This window comes from Molossus molossus, unplaced genomic scaffold (genome assembly GCF_014108415.1).
Source record: "Molossus molossus isolate mMolMol1 unplaced genomic scaffold, mMolMol1.p scaffold_m16_p_6, whole genome shotgun sequence".
Taxonomy (NCBI): domain Eukaryota; kingdom Metazoa; phylum Chordata; class Mammalia; order Chiroptera; family Molossidae; genus Molossus; species Molossus molossus.
Window position 1 is genome coordinate 83,819,821 of NW_023425399.1, and position 16,025 is coordinate 83,835,845.

At 40.8% G+C, this 16,025-nt stretch overlaps 1 protein-coding gene across 1 annotated transcript in view; it reads right to left on the reverse strand.

Moving 5' to 3' along the window:
* Positions 1 to 16,025, reverse strand: part of B4GALT6 (beta-1,4-galactosyltransferase 6) — a 59,601-nt gene that overhangs the window by 25,261 nt on the left and 18,315 nt on the right. The window contains exons 2-3 of the mRNA XM_036244484.1: positions 14,374 to 14,490; positions 7,475 to 7,588 (exon numbers count right to left, since the gene is read on the reverse strand). Coding sequence (XP_036100377.1) covers positions 7,475 to 7,588; positions 14,374 to 14,490 — 231 coding nt within the window. The remainder of the gene's footprint in view (positions 1 to 7,474; positions 7,589 to 14,373; positions 14,491 to 16,025) is intronic.

Below are 16,025 nucleotides of genomic sequence, written 5' to 3' on the forward strand. Positions count from 1 at the left end.
CACAACCACTCTCATTTTAGCATTCTGAAATAGAGACAGGCCTACTATGATGTGTGCATTTAATGCACTTCTTCTTGTTCCCCAAAAACCAAAGATGTGTCTTGTCAAGGAAATATGGTATATCATATACTCCTCCTGCCTTTTCAAATGTGTTCCCTGAAAACATTCAACTGCCAAGAAACTCTACCTCAATGTTTTCTCTAGAATACCACCCCCCACTGCTCATCTTCAGTGAACCAGTGTTCCTCTTTTCACATTGTGCTCAGTGCTCGCTTTCCTATGTCTACAGTCTTGAAGCCAGACATAAAGGAAAGCACTCTGCAGATGTGATCAAACCTACGCCTTACACAAGTCATTTCCCTCCTCCTCTCAGGGCAGGGCGGGCAGAGCACCTGGCAGGGAACGTGGCTGGATATTGAAGGTGTGTGGCTAAGAGTCATAAACTTAAAAGGAGGTCAGATTTGTGGCCACCAGCTTTATCTGAACACGTTTCAACTTCCTGAACTGCCCACCACTGAGGCCTGCCTCCCAGAGGAGGAAGCCAGAAGCCACTGTCCCAACCTCTGTAGCAGATAGGAGCAGTCCCCTGCCCACATCACTGCAGGAGATTCTGAGGCAGAAGTGAGCAACATGAGGACATGGCCACTTTGCAAAACTATCTTTCAGTAAAAGTGGCAGCAGGAGCTTCTGGCTTTAGAGGCACCCGGAGTGGCACCTCTGGTCTCCAGCCCTGAGCACTGCTGGTAGGAGCTGCATCTCTGGGGTTTGGCTAAGAGGCCTGTGTTTTTAACCAGCGTCCCAGCTGATTCTGGTGCAGATCATCCCTGGACCACACTTCGGGGAGCACAGCTCCATGAACGTCACTCAATGACAACACCTTGCAATGGACTGAATGTGCCCCACTCCAAAATGCATACGTTGAAATCCTAACCCCACCGTGATGGTATTAGGAGGTGGGGCCTCAGGGAAGTGTATATAGGTCATGAGGGTTAAGCCCTCATCAATGGGGTTAGTGCCTTTATAAAAGAGATCCTAGAGAGACCCCTTGCCTCTTCTGCCATGTGAGGACAGTGATAAGATCTGTGGACTGGGAAGGGGCCTTCAGCAGATGCTGCATCTGCTGGCACCTAAGCCATCCGGTCTAAGGCAGTTTTGTTTTTAGCAACCCAGTTGGACCAAGACAGACCTCTACACCTCCCACACACTCCGATTTCCTCTCCCTTCCTGATCAGCCACACCTGATCCACAATTTTCAGTGTTTGAATTTCTCCACCCAAAAAAATTGCTCTGAAGGAAAGTACACAAGCACATACATTAATCCCATCCTTCAGGTGACAGTCTCTAATATGTCCCTTTGAACATAGTAAGCTTTCCACAAAAACAGGTGTCACATTATTGGTGCATTTTGACCCCACAGGGGTGGCGAAGACGCTCTCTTGGCTACTCATCTTCTAATTCGTGATTAGTTGACTTGGCTCCCCTTCACATTCCCGACAACAAATTTTTAAATATTTACTCCTCCTTTTCAAGAGGCATGGTTCTTCTTGGTCACTCCCTCATATGGGCGTGGCCTCCTACTTTATCAGAAACATAAAAGCAATGGCCATGAACCCCCTCAATTGTCTCTACCTTATCTCCAAATAAATGTACCCTTGCCTCAGAGGAGGTGGTGTTGCTCCAAAGCTTATTCTTCAACCAGAGCACATTTCTGTTTCCTGTCACTTCCCATATGTCCCCTTAATCCCATGTCTTGTCTCTCAAGTTTCTTTCCCATAACATCGAATACTCACTCAAGCCCATCTCTTCCTAAACTGTTCTTCCCTTAACCCCATCTCTTCCACAGATTCCTTACCCCCATTCTCCTTCCCTTTCCCACCAAACTTCTGTTTTAATCAATCCGTTTTTACATACTTCTGAGTCACTTCTCAGGACAGTATACTGTATTTTGCTTCTTACCGCACCACTCTACTGAAATTGTGTTTGCTGGGGTCCCCATTAATTTTCTACATGCCAAATTCGATGGCTTTTCAGTTGCTCATTCTACCCGCTTTCTTTGAGATATAGGACAAGATGGAACCCTCTCTCCTGGAAACACTTTCCTCGTTGGCTTCTGGGCCAATGTTCTCTGATTCCTCCATCTCCCTGACTGATGTCCTCCAGGAACCAACTCTTCCCCTTCTTCCAGTCTCACTTTCTCTTCTTTCCAGCCCAGACCTCTCTGATGAAATTTGGACCCCTAAGTTAACTCTCTTGAGCTTTAAACAAAACAAGTCCAACACTGAATTCATTCTCCAAATGTGATGCTTATCCATTTTTTTCAGTTCATGGTCGCCAAGCCAGAAACTTGGAAATTAACCCTGGTCCCTCGGTTGGTCACATCTGGCCAGTAGTGCCCCTTTAGCTCCTCTCTAGTGCCTCCTCCTCTCTCCAATGCCACCACCTTGGCACATGCCCTTGTCATTCCTCTTCTCGCCCCCGCCCCCGCCCCCGCCCCAATGAGCTCCTCATTGGTCTTCTAGATTCCAGTGTTTCCCCATTCTCATCCACTTTTCAACTTCTCATAAGAAACATCATCTTTCTGAAGTACCATCCTAATCACATCTTTCAGCTACCTTATGCCAATGAAGGATACATTCCCTAAAGCAGTGGGTTTTTGTTTGTTTCTGTTTTACCCTCTTTTGCCCCTGGACCTTTGAAAACTCTGCACCCTCACCTTAAAGAGATGAAGACAAGGTCATAACTCAACCTGCCACACTCGGGGCTCCGCTCCCCCTGAAGCCCATCTCATGGATGCCCAGGAATTCACGGAGCCCACAAAGCCCTCAGACTCCTCAGTCCTTTACATAAGGCTCTTCACCTTCCTGTCCAGCCTTATTTCCCACACATCCCACTACACACCCACCTCCATCACAGGGGACCACGCTCCAGTCCTGGCATACAGAGCTTCATTTGCTCTGACACTGTTTCCATCAGCCACTTCCAATGGCCCTTGTCTCTGAAACCTCCCTTTTCCTTCCAGAATGAAATGCTATCTATCTCCCTTTCCTTACATAACAACCTTCTGCAGCAGTGACACACTGTCTTTCTCTAGGTACGTTACCTGCCTTAGCTGGCACACACGAGATCATATTTAGATTCGCTTCTCTGCTCCCTGCCCGCTGCATGTGCAGCTGCTGTTCAACAACTGCTTGTTTACTCGAGGATGGCTCCCATCTCCCTTGTCTATGGCAACTACACGCCTGACAGTTTGTTACATTAGTCATTATTTGAGCTTTCCTGAAGTTTATTTGTTCACCTTTTCCCTCTTTGCTGATTTTCGTTTGAATTATTTAAACTCATCTCAAAAAGTCCTTGTAGCTTTTGTTATGCTACAAAGGCTAGATACGACAGAAACAATCAGAGTTAATCCATAAAAGGAGCTATTCCCCAAACAGTAAGGACAAAACATACAAAAGCTACTGCAAATGTGTTCTACTGGAATAAGAATTAAAAGATCAGAAAACTGCAGGTAAGTCTATCTTCATTTGAATGCAAAGTGTACAACTGATATTTTCCATCTCTACCTCATGCAGAAAAGGCAAAACATCCATGCTCAGCATTCATTGCTTGTTAGCTCTAAATAAAGTGAAATTTTTGTTGATTCGCTTTGTTAGCACAGAAAGTTTTACATAAATGTAAAAAACTGAAAGTGTATTTGCCATCTGGAGAATGTGCAAGTACTAACAGTAACAAAGAAGTATTCATTCATATTGCATAGATAATCACATTAAAATAGATTGCATGATGTAAATGTATGAAATCAGTTTTATCTGAATTCCTATCGAAAATTTCAAATTTTATCTTTATGGTAACCCAGTGCCAGTAGTCCCATTGCTACCCTAGAGAAAAATAAAAAAGAAGTTACAGCTAGATAATCAAACACACCAACTTTAAGCCTTAACTTCACTTTTGGTGATTATAAGAAGAGTAAGCATCATTTACACTTGAATGGTTTTCATCTAAGTACATCTTGTTCTTAACGCAGAACTTCCTTTATTATTTGGGGAGGTGTTGTATTCAATTATTTTGTGTGATATTATAGTAAGATTTTACACTTAGAAATTTTATTATGCTGGATCTATTATCAATAGAAATAACCTTATTAATTTAAAAAAAAATTAAGGCCCTGGCCGGTTTGGCTCAGCGGTTAGAGAGTTGGCCTGCGGTCCGGAGAGACCCGGGTTCGGTTCCTGCTAAGGGCACGTACCTTGGTCGCAGTTTGTCCCCGGCCCTGGTTGGGTCATGCGGGTGGCAGCCACTCGATGTGTCCCTTTCACATCGATGTTTCTCTCTCTTTCTCTGTTCCTCTCTCTCCCTCCCACTCTACCTGAACAAAAAAAAAATGGAAAAATGTCCTCGAGTGAGGATAAAAAAAAAAAATTAAGGATGTAGAGCTAACTATAAAACTCTGACTCTACACATTTCTCCAGGTTTCTCATGCCCTTGATCATAAAGCCTGACTGTGTCACTCAAAGAAGTGAGGAGAAGGAAAGAGAATATCAAATTAACTTCTCTTAGGCTTCAAGCACTGGGCTTCAGTTTATCCTTGCAACACTCTGAAGCTGATGTTGTAATCCCAGATTTTACACACAGGTAAACTGAGGCTCCACTGTGCAAGGATTCACACGACGAGTGAAGGGGCGTTCCTGGACGGCTCACGCAAGGCTCTCTTGACAGAAGCCTCATTATGTTGGCTGTGGCTGTGGCCCCTTTCTAAGGAGTTATCTGTATGTGGCCATATTTTCTACCAAATAACCCCGTCACTCTGGCCACAGCGAACTGGACAAGTGATTGGTGCTGGGCTCAAAGCTGACTGCCCATGAGGCGGCCTTCTGTGAAGCGGCGGCTGGCCAAATGAGCGTGACCCTCCCTTGCAAGACAGAGAAAAGGCGCAGCAGCACCAAGACACGCGGTGAAAAGGCCGTGAGGAGCAGCCACGACACAATGTCTCAGCACGTATCAGAGGTATGTACCAGTTATGGGCTGGAGGAGAGAGGAGTCCTACTAGGAAGGTTTGGCAGGCAGATGCTTCTGAACAGAGTTTAGTTAGTTAGTACTCACAAAGCACTAATTAAGAAAATGGCAACTAAACCAAAAACAGAAAGAGTTCCTAAAAACTTTAAGCCTTGGATATGTGAATTATGAAAATAAAATTATTGTAATCAATCTTTCAACAGATCATTACTCAGTGGTTTCAGTTCTGCGCAGACAAAAACATTCATTTCTAGAAAACCAAGGCTGCAATAACAAAGTAAGGAGACAGTAAGATTAGAGAATCTAGTGAGGATTTTTTTTTTAAATAGAAATACCCAGGTCCCATGTCAGATCAATAAAGTCAGAAACTTAGGGTTCGGGGTCCAAGAACTATAAAAGCTCCCCAGGCCCTGTGCGGCCAGAAGTGACATTTACTAATCTAGATCAGTGGGTCTCAAACTGTGGCCCAAGGGTCACTAGCATCAAAGTCACCTGGGAACCAGTTAGAAATGATAACTCCAGATCTACCGAATCTGCAACTCTGAGTGGGGCTTAGCAGTCTGTGTTTATAAGACTGCCTAGGTGATTTTGACACATGCCAATGTTTAGAACCGTGGCCTTAGATGACATTAAAAGGTAAATCTTTATTTTATTATAAATATGTAATATCTATGAACTACAAATGGAAAATAATTCTACAAATATGGCAGACAGAAAGCTGATTTCCTCAGTAAAAAAAAAAACTCAGGTAAAGATATGAAAAACACACTTAGGTACTGAGGATATTACACCACAATGATGAACAAGTAATTCAAAGAGGTGTTTTATTTAGATTTTTAATTATATAAAACTCCAGATGTAAACTTATTTGTATAAAGTATATTTAAAATGCGGGGAGAGGGGAGGACATACAAAGGAAAAATAATGCCAAAATAATAGCCATGTGGTTTCTAAGTGATTATAATGTTTTTAAATAGTGATAATGTATTATCTTTATAATTATAAAAATATATATTTAAAATACAAAATCTTGATCCTACCTTATACTACACACAAAAGTTAAAAACAAAATTGTAAAAATTATTAGAAGGAAATAAAGGAGAGTATTTGTATGGTGCGGGGGTACAGACAGCTTTCACACAAAAAGCAAAAACCTTAAAGTGATGGATATACTTGAAAATATCATGATTTTAAACTGCTATAAAATAAACTTCATAAACAAAATGAAAAAACCCAGGGACTGTAGAAGATATTATAACACACACAGCAGACAACAGGTCACTCCCAGAACATCTATTGAAAAGCTCCTACTGATCAATACAAAAGTCTAGTTAAGCAACAAAGAACCAATAAAGTATGTGACTAAGAGAAAATTCAAAACCACTCAAACACATCACAAGTTACTTAAACCCACTAGTAATGAGGAAAGTAAAGGATGAAACAGTAAGATATAATTTTTATCTATCCGATAAGCAAAATTTAAAATATCCATCAATATCAAAGTGGCACTTTCATGCTTTGGTGCCGGGGGTATAAACTGGTACAGCTGCTTTGGCACACAGCCAAGCCAGCCTACCCAGCCATTCCACTTCTGGATATGAACCCTCAAGCACATATACACATATGCACAGAGAAATATGCATTCTGTTGTTCCTTACAGCATTGCTCTGTGATAGCAAAAATAGGGGAAACCACCTAAATTTTCATCATCAGGGAAAAAGGTAAATGAAATCTGGTACATGTATTCAAAGACACACTATACACCAGTTAAGGGAAATAAATAGATCTACAAGTATCCACATAGATAGTTCTCAAAAATCATTAAGTTAAAAAAAGCAATTTACACACAATGAAATGTAATTTAAGGCCATGTATATAAACACTTAAAACATTTGAAACATTTTAATTTTCTATTCAGCCATCTAGCTATATAAAAAGTGATTTTAGCCTTGGCTGGTGAGGCTCAGTTGGCTGGAGCGTCATTCTGTAAACAGAAAAGTCTCAGGTTCGATTCCTGGTCAGGACACATAATACCTAGTTAGGTTTGCAGGTTTGATGCCCAATCGGGGCCCGCCCAGTCTGGGTGCATACAGGAGGCAACCGATTGATGTTTCTCTCTCTCTCTCTCTTTCTCTCTCTCTCTCACTCTCCCTTCATCTCTCTCTAAAATCAATAAGCATATCCTTGGATGAAGATTTTTTAAAGTGATTTTAACATAAACTGTAAGAATATACATTAAAGTCACAACAGAGGTTACTTCTGGGGAAGGGATAAGCTTTTCAATCTCCCTCCATCACCAAAATAATCCTTTGCAAAAAAAAAATAATCAAATAACGTGCTACATAGCATGGGCATTAGTACCCATAGTAATGCTCTGAGCCTGGTGTGCTCAAATCATGTGATTTTTATTATTTTATTATAATACCAGCAAACAGTTAAGTCAAAATTAGATGACACTTACGCATGTAAGGTAGTTTTTCTGGGCAGGGGAGGTATGGTGAATACGTGAAGTTTTCCGGAAGATACGTTGTTGTTTGAACAAGGTAATCACTTGAATTACTGCCTTCAGGATAATCTTGAAGAGAGAGAAAAAAGTTATAACCAAAAAATTGCCTTTTGCTTTAAAATATGTCACTGTCACTGTGAGAAGATCTCCAATATGCAATCTACACAAGTGGTTAAAAGGAATTAACTATAATGAACCAGCAAAAGCAAAATGCAGTTGCCATGGCTACTCTCCCATGTATCATTCACTGCCGACAGAATGGACCTCTCAGCAAGATTTCCCAAGGGAACCCAGCGACGAGTCCAGAGCGCAGCTGACCCGATCCATGCATACGTACATAGCAGGCCCATTTGCGACCACACGAGAACACCTGCTCCCATCCCTCCCCTTGCTGACCCGGAGGGAAAGGGCCAATGACAGTACATTAAGGGCTCAAGGAATCCTCTTCACTACAATAGCCAAGGGTGTTCAGGACGAGGCCACAGAGACAAAGCACTACACTACTGCCACAAAGCACAGGGGTGGGAGTGATGCTTTCTCACCACCCACACTTAGGAAACAAATTTACCCACTCAACTTACTTCTGTAACACAGCTCATTTTAAATATTTAAATTAGTCCCTTCCAACCCGTGGGCTGCACTTCCTGAGGAGCCTGGGAGCTGGTATTACATTAGGCCCGGTATCTTTAGATTCAGCATGCTATAAAGCACAGAGGGAACTGGTCTGAGAGCCCCAAAGTTAAATGCTGAGTTTAAATCCTTGCTCCCAACACACACGCTAACTTTGTGGTACAGGGTAAGATAACAAGGTTTCTCATCTGTGCCCATTTCCTGTTGTCATTTTCCGACTTCAGTAAGATAAATGTATCAAGTGTTTAGAGCAAGCCCTGGCCTATATACACATTCAATAACTGTAGCTATGAGCAACTGGTTTAGAGATGAGCACCTGACCCAATCTGGGGCAGGCGGAGCCTTAGGAGCTTGTACATAGAGCCAGAGAGATCACGTTTCGTCCCTTTCTGGAACAAAGGTCTGACCTGCCAGTTTCCTGCCCTGTAAGAGGAAGCCGGTCTAAGAGGATGAGACTAGCATGCAGTGAGAGATGAGAGAGGGAAAAGGCTGATGGAACTACTTTCTGCCTCCTGGGCCCACAGAAAATGAAGCTCTAGCAGACACTTCTGGAAGACGTGAAGACGTAAAGATCTTCGGATCTTTAGTAATCTGCTCTGATGAGAGTGAGATTCCTATTCAAACTGGCCTGCGTGAAAAGAGATGGGAAAGAGAACAGGCATCTGACTTCAAAGAAAGGCCTGTCTGTCAGGGACCATTAAGCAAAAAAAGTTGAAGGTCAAAATCATATGCCTTATTGAAAGGTCCAACCCCTTTCACTGTGGAAAAATAAAATCCTGGAAATTGAATACAAAGTACGTATGTGAGAAGAGTCCAAGAAAACTAAGCACCTCTCTGTATACCTTTACCTGACATAAATATTCATTTATCATCCAAATGGAGTTAAAGGGGATGCAGACTGGGAGCCAGAATGGCACTCGGAGCAGAGACTCCACCCACCACCAGGTCCACCTGCTGGAAGGGGCCCTGCAGAGGCTGCTAAACAGAGGTTTATGGGGATCTGGTACCAAGGAAGAGACAGAAGCTGGAGGAGAAGTTCCAATTTTCAAGGACTGCATGGAAATCCCAGTTAGGAATTTGGCAGGGCATCAGTAACTGTGTCGCCAGAAAATCCAAACATGACAAACAGGGACTGAGGATGGAACAACTGCTAAGGCCTATTCCACCAGGAAGTGGAAAAGCCCCAGGGAGAGAATCCTGGAAAGCATCTGAGGAAAATCCTCCAAGCCAGAGGGGAGAGGGATTCGGTGCACATTAACTGTTTTGTGTGCCAGGGACAGACTGAAACCACAGAAACCCCTCCAGTTGCCCATAATCCGTATCTCACCCTCAGATAACGGAAAAATTTACAGATATTAAATGTAAATAAATATAAGGAAGTCCAATAATGTTCTGATTCTTTCCTTAAAATGCTTTAAAAAAATGTATCTAGACAGATACAAAATGTAAAGTTATATTCCAAAAATAATTTTTCCTTTTCTAGGGATTTTTGCTATGCTAGCTAAGCATCTGCTACACACTATGCATTTGCAGGAGCTGAAAACAGAAGATAAATAAGGTTGTCCTTGGAGTCCACTGCCTTTCTGTGTTCCAAAGACTCATTTCCTTGTCATCCTGAGGCAGATAAATATTACCAGTCTCAAACAATCCTTAGTGTCATGAGTTAACTTTAAGGAAGGGTATTTTCTTATTCTGCGTAACTAATTCTCGTCATTACTGCTTGGGACCCCTTAGCCACACACTATGATTCTGTAAATCCACATCCAACTCACAGAAAATGTAAGCTCTCTAGATGGCTCTGCAAAACAAACTGTTAATGCTAGCTCCCCTTGGGGAGTCTGGTGGCAACAGGAGGGCCAGAGGATTAGCTCACTTTTTATTTTAGTGCAAGAATGACTAAATCTTTCACAAAAGAACCCATGCATCCTTTTTATCAGTTTTCAAAGAACCATGTTAAAAAAAAAAAACACATGCAATGGCAGTATATGCACATCCCTTAAATACAAAGTTTTGGAGCGATAAGTGTTATTCTTTGCCAACATCATTATAAATGATCAAAAGAATCTCAGCTCATTGCCAGACTTATGAAAGCATCCAAATGTCCAGTGGCATTTATGTCATCCCAATGTGTTATGTATATAACTCTAACCACCCCCTGCCACTAGACTGAATATCTTTTTCGAAATTAAACTGCCCCTGATTTAAGGTATTTGATAAAGTATCTACAACATAGTAGAAACTTACTGCAAATGAACACTTCACAACTGATAATAGAGCCAACAATGATTTAAGGTTTGGGGGACTATACTGTAATAAACCCACAAAGTCATTATTCCTACAAAGTGGTTAGGTCCATCAAGCATAACCACTGCTTTCAAAACTGGGAGCAGTTTTTAAAAGGTATGCATAGTACATGCATTTGAGTCCACCACAATAGCTCTAAAGTGTAGACATTATTTCATCTAATGAATGGATGGATACACACACAGTGACTTCTGGGCCCCTTGCCTTTTTCCTGCCTCCCTGAGCCACACCCAGAGGCAAGGGAAGCACAGAATGAAAACTGCTCACATGTCCCCTCCCCAGCTCACAGTGGACCTTAAGAGAAAAGGAGAGCAAGACCAAAGGAGACCTCTCAAGGACTGTTTTTCCTGCAAAAGGGCAGGTTAAACCAGTAATAGAAACTCAGTGAGAGTTCTAATCTGTTTGCCACTGGCTTGTCTTGTCAGTCCGGCAGGGTGTAAAGGCCTCAGAACATACATCCATAAAATAAAGAAGTGTGCTGGTTATTTCTAAGAAGCCTACCAGCTCTAACATTGCATGACCCTTATCATCTGCTTTGGTAGTTACTCACTGAGTACATCTTGTTTTCTTAATTTGACTGACTCCACAGCTACATGCGAGTATGTGATTTCTTTACGAAAATACTTTACATAAAACCTATTTACATTTGATGCTTCAATAAGTCAGGTACAGGGTTTAAAAACCCCTTTTTGAAATCAAAGATACTTATAAATTACACAACCTATTTGCCATTAAATATTAAATTTTATTTTTTATAATATATTTTTATTAACATATAGCATTGCATTGCTTTAAGGTGAACAACATAATGATTTGATATGTGTATATGTTGCAAAATGATTACAAGTTTAGTTACCATCCATCACCTGACATAGTTGCAAATTTTTGTCTTGTGATGAGAACTTTTAAGACTAAGCTAAGTATTAAATTTTATATACTTTTTTAATGTTTTATTGATTTTTTTAGAGAAAGAGAAAGGGAGAGATAGAAACATCGATGTGAGAGAGAAACATCAATCAGCTGCCTCCTACACACACCTACTGGGGATCAAGCCCACAACCCAGGCATGTGCCCTGACCAGGAATGGAATCAGAACTTCTCAGTCCATGGGACTGGTGCTCAATCCACTGAGCCACACCAGCCGGTCCTAAGCATTACATTTTAAATGAGCCAGTACATGTTAACCAATTCTCCCCTAAAATTCAGTTTGCTCTCTGCCATCTTACAGATCATTTTTGTATAAGTTTGCACAGAAATAAACAATTGCACTATACAGCCGTCCCTCTCCACTTCACATTTCCACTTTCACAGCTTCATTCTATCGCAGTTTTTTTAAATACTATACTATACTAAACTATACTGGAAAAACCACGATAGAGTGAAGCCATGAGAGTGGAAGCATGAAGTGGCGAGCGACGGCTGTATATAAAGAAAGAATCCTACTTCACAGAAATCCATTTATCGCGGTAGAGTCTGGAACTGATTAGCTGCGAAAAACGAGGGCCGACTGTAAATATGTCCCCATCTGTCCCAGAAGCCTCACATAAAGGGAGGATGTTTTTGTTAATGTTGTAACCCCTATTATCTAGGTAAGCATACGACCTATACTAATTGTCCAATATAAAGGAAAATGGCAGAGCCTCATAGATGCCTACTCAAACTCCCTTTCCCCTTTCTCCCTAGGTAACAGAACCCAAATTTCATTCAGAGCACCAGTGAGCCAGCTCAAAGATTGCAATTCCCAGGGCTCTCATGACTAAGTTCTGGCCAGTGAGATGTAAGCAGAAATATCAGAAGTGTGGGACTTCCTGGAAGGCTCCTTCAAAGGGACGGTCTATTTGTTCTTCTTTTCTTCCCTTATCCTTTCCTCCTTCTCACTGATGCAAGTACCAACACAAAGCCTGGAGCCCTGGCAGCCATCACAGACTGTGAAGCTACACGACAGGGCAGAAGATGGAAAGCATGCAAAGATTTTCTCCACAGAGCTCCAGATACCCAATTTCCAAACTTCTTTTATATAAGAACATAACCCTCGTGTGTTTAAAGCACTGCAGTTGGGTCTCTCTTACAACCAAATCCAATTCCTAACCGATATGATGAACTGTCTCCTGAGAACAGGTTACCACCAATAAAGGTACCGTCTGAAAAGTTTTCAAAGGTTCATAAAAGAAAGCAAAATTTGCCCTGGCCAGTGTGGCTCAGTTGGTTGGGCGCTGTCCTGCACACCAAAAGGTTGTTGGCTTGATTCCTGGTCAAGGCACATACCCAGGTTGTGAGTTCCATCCCTGGTCTGAGAACATACGGGAAGCAACAGATTACTGTTTCTCTCTTTCCCTTCGCCTCTCTCTAAAAATCAATGAACATGTCTGCAGTTGAGAATTAAAAGAAAAAAGTAAGCAAAATTTAATCAAAGTATGCATTGGCTATTCAGTATTTATTGAAACTATGACTTGGTGAGAAGAGGAGAGGATTTCCGTGTTTTTGTTTGTTTATTAATTTGTTTGTTTACCGGTTTTAGGTGGTTGAGGGGAAAGTTCATCTTTCCCAAGCAATCCGTTCTCCTAATTGTGCTTAACATTCACACACATAACTAACTCATGCCCCAGGAAAAGAACTAGACTATACACAGATTTTTAGTATTCACTTATACAAGCCCCATTATCTAGAGATGCTTAATATCTCTGCTAATGAACACCTTCACAATCAACTTATTCAACCAGGGTAAGTCCTAAAGAAGCTTTTAAAATGTCTAAACTTCTCCTAAAATTGGCCTATTTTTCAGAAGACCAATTAATAAAGACCAGTCAATGAGACTTTCACTGTACTAATAAAATATCAACTACAATGAGACAGCCTTTCTAAAAGCAAGTAAAGAGAAAACAATTAAATGATCATAACACAAATTTGGCAAATGACTAGAAATGAATTTCATAGAAGCACGTGTGAAACTACATTAAGAATCTGTATTTTACAGTCTTGAATTTTTAGAAAAGTCTAAAACTATTACCCATCTTAACATGCATTTTAAGAAAAAAACACCTGTGGTTGGGCTATAGGAATGTCCTATTTATTAGTGTAGTATGTTCGTTATTATTTACAGTGGTAAATGAAGAACTACTGACACAAATTAAATCTTTAATTTTAACTGTTTAAAATGAGAATACAGAGGATGCAACAACTGACAACCAGCCATTGAACCTTTTAAAGTAACACCTCCTAATTCTCAGAAGACAACACGGAAACACTGCCGCAGAGGAACATCGGCATTCTCCATGAGAGATGAAGCCATTTACATCCATTTCCCCAGCATTAAATTTGGCCTATTACTTATATTTTAACCTTATGTGGTTCTAATGAGCATTCTTCCAAAAAATATTTTTAAAAGCCAAGAGCAGCTACTGATTTCCAAATTTGTACAATTTCTCCTTTAGCCCCTAAAACGTTCATAAAATTATTAAGAACCATCAATAGTTAAAAAACAATAAGTATTTTCTAGACATAGTTGAAAAAAACATCTTAGGAATGAGAATGAGCACAAAGAAAGGGTGCAGAATAGCTACTAAGAATAAATTAGTTTTTGTAGTTAATTTCTCTTAAATGCAATAGAATTTTTAAAAAGTACAAGCTGCTTTTCTGTCTTGTTAATTTATGTTTGCAAGAATTAACTTAGGTATCTTTGTACAAAACCCTCGCCACCTTTATATAGGTATGGGACCATACCTTTATAGATCCTGGAATAGAATATTTGACAGTCCTGGCTCAAGCAGGAAAAGAATTTTCCAGTACACTGAGTAGTACACTCACCTTTAACCGGAAGTTACTTGGAGGCAAAACCAGAGCTTGAGAGATGTGGTTACTGCTTTGCAACTACAAGGATAAGGAGTAGAAGCGAAGCAAGATGAAGCAGGAAGCCATCTTACCTGTCCCGTTGAATGTGGTGTTTTTATTTGTATAAAGCCTGATCATGTGTCCTATTGTTTTCACATTTTCTTTCAACATTATTCCTCGAGCTTGTACCATAAAGAGATATGTGTTGGCTATAAAAAGAGGGGGGGAAAGAGAGAGAGAAAATCATGACTCAGTAAGCTTTCTTTTTAAATTTAATAAAATATTCAGAATTGGGGAACTGCCCAATAAACCCAAACTGACTTACTTAGCATGTCCAAGGGGAAAACAGATACATAAAATGACTGTTTCTCATGATCAAAAACTTACCAAAGACTGCTTTTTAAAAATGAAAAAAATTAAGTAGTGCTAGCCATCAAATAAAATAAGACTAAATGAACAAATGGAAACATTGTAATACCCATAAATTATTTTCTACTGTAAAATATACAAAGAAATTTCAAAAAGGCACTTTATTACAAGTATGCAATCATATAGTTATAAAACGTACTTTTTCAAATTCTATATGAATTCCCTCAAATCAGAAATGCCACAAAGGCAAGGACTCCCTATCTATTTGTAAGTATATCATAAATCATCGTAATATCTACTATGGATATGGAGCTTGCGAATGCTCAATGCATTGGGACTGCACAGGGCAGGATTATCTAGAATCAATATCTATTTTGATGATTTCTCTCTACAGTTAATTACTTGAACTTCTACAGTCTCAGTGAATCACAGATCTATCTACCAGGATTGTAAAAGCAGACAAAAATCAAAATCAATGTGCATTTTCAAAGTTGGTCAATTTAATTCTTTGTGGTAAGTGCTTTAAAAATAGGTCCCTAATTTCTTCCTTTGGGAGAAACTGGTAAATTGACAAAGATTACAAAAAATCCCTGCCTTTTGAGATGCCACATCTCCTCAGAGAGGCACAGGGAGTGAAGTCAAAAGGTCCTTTCTCTCCTGGTCCTGGTCCTGCTGGTGCAGTGCATACCTTCGGACGGCTCGCGGGATCTCAGTTTCCTCATCTAAAACAGGCACTATTGCCCCAGCCGGTTTGGCTCAGCGGTTAGAGCGTCGGCCTGCGGTCCAGAGAGGCCTGGATTCAGTTCCCACTAAGGGCACGTACCTCAGTTGCAGTTTGTCCCCGGCCCTGGTCGGGTTGTGCAGGAGGCAGCCACTCGATGTGTCCCTCTCAGGTCGATGTTTCTCTCTCTCTCTTCCTCTCTCTCTCCCTCCCACTCTGTCTGAACAAAAAATGGAAGAATGTCCTCGGGTAAGGATAAAAAAATAAAAAATAAAACAGGCACTATTTCCCTAGATGTTCTCTGAAGCCCCTTCTACTCTACATGCCTCAAGCACAAATCCCCCACATCATAAAGTCCAATCAGAAAAGAGAAGGAGGCTCATTGTCATAGGAAAACCAAGAAAGTGCAAGGCTCAGTTCATGACTCTTTCCATTTGAAGATTAGCTGCCTCTGAACACAATCACGACATCCTTGAAGAAAAATAAATACCAAATGGAAAAAACTGAAATTGCCAACTAAGTTTCTGGGCCCTATTCTACTTCCTCAAGGTAGTGTGGACAGAGGACCTCAACATGTTGTTTACTACCTCCTTCCCCACTTTTTATATAAAACTGAACCTGCTCAAAGTATAAATGGGCAGAGAATAAGTGAAA